Source organism: Elephantulus edwardii, unplaced genomic scaffold (genome assembly GCF_000299155.1).
Source record: "Elephantulus edwardii isolate Elephantulus edwardi_28Jun2011 unplaced genomic scaffold, EleEdw1.0 scaffold00245, whole genome shotgun sequence".
In the NCBI taxonomy this organism is placed as follows: domain Eukaryota; kingdom Metazoa; phylum Chordata; class Mammalia; order Macroscelidea; family Macroscelididae; genus Elephantulus; species Elephantulus edwardii.
In genome coordinates, this window is record NW_006399995.1 from 1,385,112 (window position 1) to 1,393,204 (window position 8,093).

General features: G+C 38.5%; 1 protein-coding gene across 1 annotated transcript in view; it reads left to right on the forward strand.

The window, feature by feature from the left end:
* DDX10 (DEAD (Asp-Glu-Ala-Asp) box polypeptide 10) overlaps positions 1 to 8,093 on the forward strand; it is a 224,382-nt gene that overhangs the window by 67,749 nt on the left and 148,540 nt on the right. The window contains 2 exon segments of the mRNA XM_006899049.1: positions 1,830 to 2,278; positions 2,281 to 2,327. Coding sequence (XP_006899111.1) covers positions 1,830 to 2,278; positions 2,281 to 2,327 — 496 coding nt within the window.

Sequence of the window (8,093 nt, forward strand, 5' to 3'; positions counted from 1 at the left end):
TTTAAAAAAGTATTTTACTAAAAATATTTACCAATATTTACAAATTGAATATTTGATCCGTACAGGGCATTTTGCTGGATGTTTGAATTATTGATGTAAATCATATGTACTTGATATCTGCAAGGAACTCAGACTTTTACTGGGAAAAAACCCTAAAGCTTTAAAAACTATCTGAGAAGGAGGTATAAACACAGTGATAGTTTCGTGATAAAAATGCTTAGTGAAATCAAGTTAATCTACTGCATTTGAGTTGATTTGGACTAATAGTAACCCTACAAGATAGAGTAGAACTGCAGTGTGGGGTTCCCAAGGCTGTAATCCTTAGGGAAGGAGACTGCCACATCTTAACTCTTGGAGAGCAGCTGGTGGATTTGAACTGGCAGCTTTTCAGTTAGCAGGCAGGATCTTAACCACTGTGTGGCCCGTATTCATTAAATGCTTAGTAGTTGCTGTTTATGTGCTAGCCAATATTTTGAAATACATTGTATATGTAGGCTAATTTATTCTATCAAAACCCTGTGAAGTGAGAACCATTATCATCCCATTTTATAATCAGGACCGTTGAGGTGTTGAGAGGCTAAATAATGTTCCTGACATCATGCACTTAGTGATAAAGCCACAATTGAACCCTGGTTGTCCCATTTCTGAATCCATACTTCTCACCACTTCACAGTAGTGCCTCTCAGAGTTTTCAAGAACAATGCCATATAGAAAAAGGACAGTGGACTCAAGGAATAGTGTTCGCTTTTGTGGCTGACTTTGCTTGCAGATTTTATTTCCAATCCAGAAATAAAATTCTAGGTTTTATTTCCAGTGGGAACAATGAAAGTCTGTTAGTTTTGAGCAAAACTGGGGAATACAAAACCTTAAAGTGAATCTTGAATGTAGAAAATAAGATTCTTTTCTTTTTTATTTGCTAGAAATAATTACTGTTTTTTGGTGGAAGTTGATATAGGAAATTAGCCTTCCATTTAACAATTTCTGTACAGATTGCTCAGAGTCAGTGAAGGAAAGGAAGACCCTGAATGAAATGGGCTGACCCAGTGACTACAGCAGTGAGATTGAACAAGGAGAGATTTTGAAGAGGGTGGATGTAGGGCAGGTTTTGAGCTGCTGTGCATAGGGCCTTTCTGAGTTCAGGTAGATTTGACACCACCTAACAATACCAAGGTGAGAATACCAAGGAGTCCTCTAATCTCAGCTAGTTAAGGCTGGACTTTTTCAAGGAATCTGATTTCTCCTCTTCAGGTTTTGTCCCATTCTATCAGGATTCATCAGTTTTTTCCTTTTTCATTGTCTCTGCTGTATAAAAACCCATTCTTTTATAAAGGCATCTTGTCCTGTTCAGCATTTCAGAAGAGGGATGATACTTGGCGTTCATGCTTTGCAGAGAACTATGTTTTTGCTTGCTCATAGCTCTCTCTCTTTTCCAGTTTATTTAGTACTTGTATTTGACAATGTGATTTCATGTAGTTAGCTGTTGATCTTTACAACCGCTGTGAGATATGCCTGGCAGCTTTTAGTACCTCATTTTATGAGGCAGGTGAGATGGAGAGAGTGAGCCTGGAAATTGGCAGATCTAGTATGTGAACCATTGTCATTTTGTTTCTGATTTAATGCTCTTTATTTTGTATAATTTTTTTATACCATGTTGTCCCTCAAAGAAAAATAAGGTTTCTCCACAATGTTTTCTGACAGTTACTGTTTTGTTTTTTTCCTGGGCCATCTAACCTGCTAAGATGAGCTTTATTGAGAGGGATATTTTCTTTAAAATAGTTCTGTATTGTTATTGTGTTGAGATAATTATTCCCATTTTTCCTGTCTTTAAGATCTCTTGGTCTGGCTGTGGCACCACGAGTAAGATTCCTTCAGAAAATGCAGAAACAACCCACCAAAGACTTGTCAACGAGCCAAACCAAGAAGGAAATTAAGGCAAGGGCTCCCTCCCTCACCACTGATGAAGTAGAGGAATTTAGAGCCTATTTCAATGAGAAAATGTCCATCCTTCAGAAAGGTGGGAAAAAATTAGAAGAGACAGACGACAGACTGGGTAGTGGTACTAGTGATGAGGAAGAAGAAGAAGAAGAAAAAAAAGAAGAAAAAGAAGAAGAAGAAGAGAAGGAAGATGAGGAAGTAGAAGAGAAAGTGGAGAAATTGGAAGGTTCTCAAACGGTTTCAAACACTGCTGAGGAACAGAAGATCAAGGAAGCCCCTCTGCAGTTCATGGACAGAGTTGAGGAGGATGATGATGAACCTGATGCTGATTTCTTTAAGGTGAAGAGTACAATGTGTTTGGATTGGACCTTACAGAGAATAAAGAATTAGAGGTAAGTGGAGCATTTTCTATAATTTCTCACTTCTTTCTCCTGGGAGCTAGTAGTTGCCTTTGGGGAATGATGGAAGAGTGTGTGAAGTAGGAGAGGCTTAGAGAACACCTTTTTCTGCTCTGTACTACCAGACGGCCTAACCAGATGTTTAAAACACAGAGGAGATTTCAGATTGTTGTTATATTTTTATAACCCTGGGAAGTTGAACAATTTAATCATCGCATTTCCTGGTATTCTAGTCTTCTGTCATGAAAGTAGCTGAAGGGATTGTAGTACAGCTTCTTGCCAAGCTGCACTGTGATCCTGAAAATAGCTGAAGTCATGATGTTAAGGAAGATCCGGGGTTCCATGGTTTATGGTGTAAGGATCCTTCATTGTGATTCTACATGCATTACTTCTGATTTCAATAATTTACAAGTGTTCCTTATGATAATTTAATCTCTCTAGCTGTGAATTTTACCCTTAATGAGACATTTGCTTTTGGGAATCTAGCCAGCACCTTAAATAGAAAGCAAGCCCTAATTTTTAAAAGGGCATTTGTGAAGCTTTATTAAAAAAATTACATGTAGATCTTTTGTTTCTCCAGTAAGTTCCTCCTGACCATTTCTTTAAAGGTAACAGTTAAAAAAATGGGAGCCCTGCCATTTTTCTTTACACAGTATTTAATAAAATTCTAACACACACAGTATAAATCCAGAGATATGAAACCTAGAAAGGTGTCTCTTTAAGTAACCAGAACAAAAAATGGTAGTGAATACACTTACTGAGCATTTAGTGTGCATTTAGGTTGCTCTCTTGAACATTTTCTAAATATTAGCTTATTGGCCCTCATAGCATCAAGAAATTCTATGAGGTAGGAATAGCCTTGGAAGCGTCATTTATAAGCTTGTAAGTGAAGTTTTCATAAAAACTTCTAAATCTAGTTTATAAATGAAGGAAAACCTTGTAGTTCAGATGATAAAATGGTGAGTAGATACCTAGGTAGTGGCAGAGGGGTAGCTTACTTGGGAATTCTGATGTTAATGTCCATTCTTTTGACCAATAATCCTATATTCTTATCTGTGTCAAATTTAGCTCTTAAAAATCTGGAGTTAAATCTCATTTTAGCAAGTGTAACAAGGACCAACAATTCGATTATGTTTGAAATGATTTATTCAGTTTGTTAAATTTTTGAGCACCATATTGTAAGAATGATGTGAATGACAAATTGGAGTTAAGATTCTGAAAGAAAGTTTTTATTATTTTGTAATAATTACACATGAATTGTTCACTTTAGAAGCAAAGTTAGGTGTCTCAAGCACTAATGATTCATCTTTCCTGGTCTTTGCCATTACTTGCTATGCATCAGCGAGCAGTGCAGTGACTAGGGTTGACAGAAGAAATTGATGCCTTTGAGTTGTGGTGCTAGAGAAAAGTATTGAACGTACTATGGACAGCCAAGAGAACAAACAGATTTATCCAAGAGAAGGTAAATCCAGATTGCTCCATGGAGACAAGGATTTTGAAGCTCCTTCTTACATAGTTTGGTCAAGTAGCCAGGAGGGGCCAGTCCCTGGAGAAGGACATTCTGCTTGGAATGGTGGAAAGACAGTGCAAGAGAGGAAGACCTTGGATGAGACAAATTGACTCAGTAAATGGGGTAATGGGGGTGCTGAGGTTAGGTGTGTTGGAGACAACGAGACTGGCTCAGGATAGAGCAGAGTTCAGAGCTGTTGTACATCAGGTCACTATAAAGTCACAGGTGACCTGATGACACACAACAATAACAACAACAACAACAAAGAAAAACATCTTTTTAACTCTTAAAAACCCCAGTTTAATTGAGATGTAACTGTCAAAGAGTAAAATTAACTTTAAAAAAAAAAGGTATATGATTTTGTGAATGTTGGTAAAGTGTGTGCTATTGTGTCATAACCACCATCGTCAAGACAAGAAACAGTTCAGTCCCCCAGAAATATTTTTTCATCTCTTTTTAGTCATCATTTTCTTTTACTCATCATCTTTGGCAGCCACTAATCTTGATTTCAGTGGTTCCAGCATTGCCTGTATTTGTTCTTGTCAGTCTTTTAATTTTAACCAGTCTAGTCATTATATAAGGCATTCTTCTGGCTCGTGGTCAAGCACTTGACTGTTAACTGAAAGGTTGATGGTTTGAATCCACCGGCTTCACAGGAGAAAACTATGGTAGCATCCTACTTTACAAATTTATGGCCTCGGAGAGTCCATGGTGCAATTCTGATCTGTCCTAAAGCTTGTGATGAGTTGCAATTGACTCAACAGACTTTTAAGTAGGGCAGGCAGAGTCTGGATTACAAATTATGTCTCTAAGACTACCTTTACCTGGATTGGCACAGAATTTGGAACAATTAGGTATGGTTTATGTCTCACCTCACGTGTTTGTCTTTGTGTATTGTTGTGTTGTTGATTGCCGTCGAGTTGAGCGCGACCCTATGAACCACTATTGATATTTATGAAAGTTCAGAGTTTCCAGAGGCATGCTGTTTAAGAATTGGATGCCACTGCTGCTTCCAATAGTATATAGTATATGATATATATCTTTATGTACATGTAAAACATGAGAGGAGCATGTTCATATACACTAAAATATCTTTAATATAATACTGTGTTGTTGTTATGTGCCGTCAGGTTGCCTGTGACTCATGGTAACCTTATATACAACAGCTCTTAAACCTGCCCTGTCCTGAGCCAGTCTCACTGGCTCCCACACACCAATCCCCATTTCCCTAGCTACTGTATCAATCCACAGGACAGAGCAGAGTTTAGGGCTGTGCGACTCGATGGCACATAACAACAAACAACATAAATATTATTAAGATTCCTCAAACTGATAGGTGTTTTTAATACAAACACCAGCAAATTTTCTGTACTAATTAACAAGTTGTTTTTAAATTTTATTTGAAAAATACAATTATCCAAAAGTAGACAAAACAGTCTTTAAAGTATAAAATTAATAACTTACACTATATTAAAATTTTACTGTAAAGCTATATCTATGAATACAAGTATCATAACTGAAAAGATAGAAAAGAAACCAAAGATACTTGCACATGTGCACTTCAATTGATTTTCAATAGAATCAAATAAAATCAAATAATGGAAAAAGACCAGTCTTTTCAACAAATGGCAATGGATCAATTAAACATTCATAATACATTTGCAAGGAAAAAAAAAAAGAATTAAAACCCTTCCCTAGCATTATATACAAAATTTAATTTTAATTTTACTACTAAATGACTAAACTATAAAACTAAAACTTCTAGAAGAAAATGGAATTTTTTAAAAATGCAATAGTAAGAAACTATCACTTTTTTAAAAGGGATAAGCACTGATGTGCCCAGATAATTCCCTAAAGAAGATAACAGGATGGCAAAAAACCTAAGAGATGTTCAACATCATTTGTTGTTGTTATGTGCTGTCATCCTGACCGACTCATAGTGACCCTATGTACAACTGCTCTAAACCCTGCCCTATCCTAAGCCAACCACACCATCTCTAACATACTAAGACCAGTCACTGTGTCAAACCATCTTATCAAAGGTCGTGAGCTCATCTTCCACTTTCTCCCTCTGACAACAGGACCCTTCCTAACAACATACTCAAGTATATGAGATAAAGTTTTACCATCCTTGCCTCCGAGGAGCACCCTGGTTTCATGTTTTTCCGGACAGTCCTGTTGTCCTCTTAGCAGTCCATTCAGTACTCTTCTCAAGAACCACAACTCAAAGGCATCAATTCTTCTGTCATCTTTAGTCACTGTCTACTTTTCAGATGCATAGCAAGACCATGATTAGATCAAGTACACCTTAGTCTTTAGACTGACATCATTGCTCATTAGCACTCAGGCGAGGCCCTTAACAGCACATTCTCCAAGAATCATTTGTCTTTTCGTTTCATGACTGCTAGTACCAATAATGTTATTATGGATCCAAGTAAAAAGAAACTGTTGATAACTTCAATATTTCTCCATCTATCATAATGCTTCCTACTGGTCCAGTCAAGTGGTGAAAATTTTTGTTTTCTTGATGTTGAGATACAGTCCATATAGAAAGCTGTATTCTTTGATCTTCTGCAGCAAACACTTCTAATCCTCTTCACTTTTGGCAAGCAAGGCTGTGTCATCTGTGTAACGAAGATTGTTAATGAGTCTTTTCTGATGCCACACTGTCCTTCATAAAGTTCACCTTCTCGAATGATCTGTTCAGGAATACAAATTAAATAGGTATGGAGAAAGAATACATCCCTGATGTACACCTTTCTTGATTATGGAACCGTACAGTGTTCTTTTATGGACAACAGCTCTGATCAGACAATAGCTTCTTGGCCTTGGTATAGGATTCACATAAGCACAATTAAGTATTCTTGGATTAACATTCTTCTCATTAATCATTCAAATTCACTGCTGGCCCTTCACTGGGTCTCGAAGGCTCTAAACTGCATGACAGAAGGTTGCCCACCATTTATCCATGGAACTCTTGGTGGTTTCGAATCACCTGAGAGAAGGGGCCTTCAGGTTCCAGTGTAACTTCCACTATGACTAGGCCACCAGAGCTCCTTCATTAGCGTTGTTGTTGTTGTTATGTGCCGTCAAGTTGCCTGTGGCTCATAGTGACCCTATGTACAGCAGCCCTAAACCCTGCTCTACCCTGTGCCAATCTTATTGTCACTGACAGCCTGGTTTAACCCTATGATAAACTTGTTTGTTCTCTTAGCAGTCTATGGTATATTCAATACTCTTCTCCAGCACCACAGCCTTACGGAAATACAAATTAAAACTATGTGCAGCTCCCAGGTTACAAATATCCATTTGTGTTACAAACCTATGAGGTGTCCATTTCCTGGATCATTACATGAACTAATATCAGAGTTCTATTAAAAACAGGGTAGATATCTAAAGTCACCAACTTCTACATTCAATTCTCATTCTCATTTCACTCCACTCAGGCAATCCTACATGAAACTGGTAAGGCAGGAGAAAGAGGAGTGACATTTACAAATGTCAAGCCTCACAATCATGGCACAAAGACTAGAACTCAAGAGGGCACTAGATGGTCAGTGGCAGACAAGAACTGGAAACCATCCAGGATCCTGTCCCCATCCATGACTGGCACGTCAATACCTCACTCCACAGTATGTGCACTACGGGCTGTGCCCCTCGTAAGAGGTCTGCATGTGGAAAGACTATACTTAAGCAGCGCTATCCTGCAACACATGCTGGTCTCATTAGACACTGCCTAGAGGTTACCAGGCACTGTGCAATGAGGCTGTGCAGGGCTGCCAGCACCAGCATCTCACAGAGTCCAGCTCACTGGGATAGAGCCAGCACCAGCCACCTGCATCCTACCCACCTACCTATACCATGTAGGACCATGGTACATAGAGTATTCCTAATGACAGCATCCTGTTTTGCAGGGATCATTAAAACATCATCACCATAATTATTATTATTATAGTTGCTACAGTATAATAAAAGCCTTCAAGTTGTGGTGCTAGAGAAGAGTCTTCAACATACCATGGACTGCCAAGAAAACAAACAGGTCCATCTTGTAGAGGGTAAAACCAAGTTTCTCCTTGGAGGCTAGGATTCTGAGGCTCTGTCTCACAAACTTTGGGCACGTGATAAGGAGGGATTGGTCCTTGGAGAAGGACATAATGCTTGGAAGGGAGGAGGAACAGAGCAGGAGAGGAAGACCCCAGATGAGATGGATTGTGCCAGTCGCACTGTCTCCGATACTCCCATCCCGATTA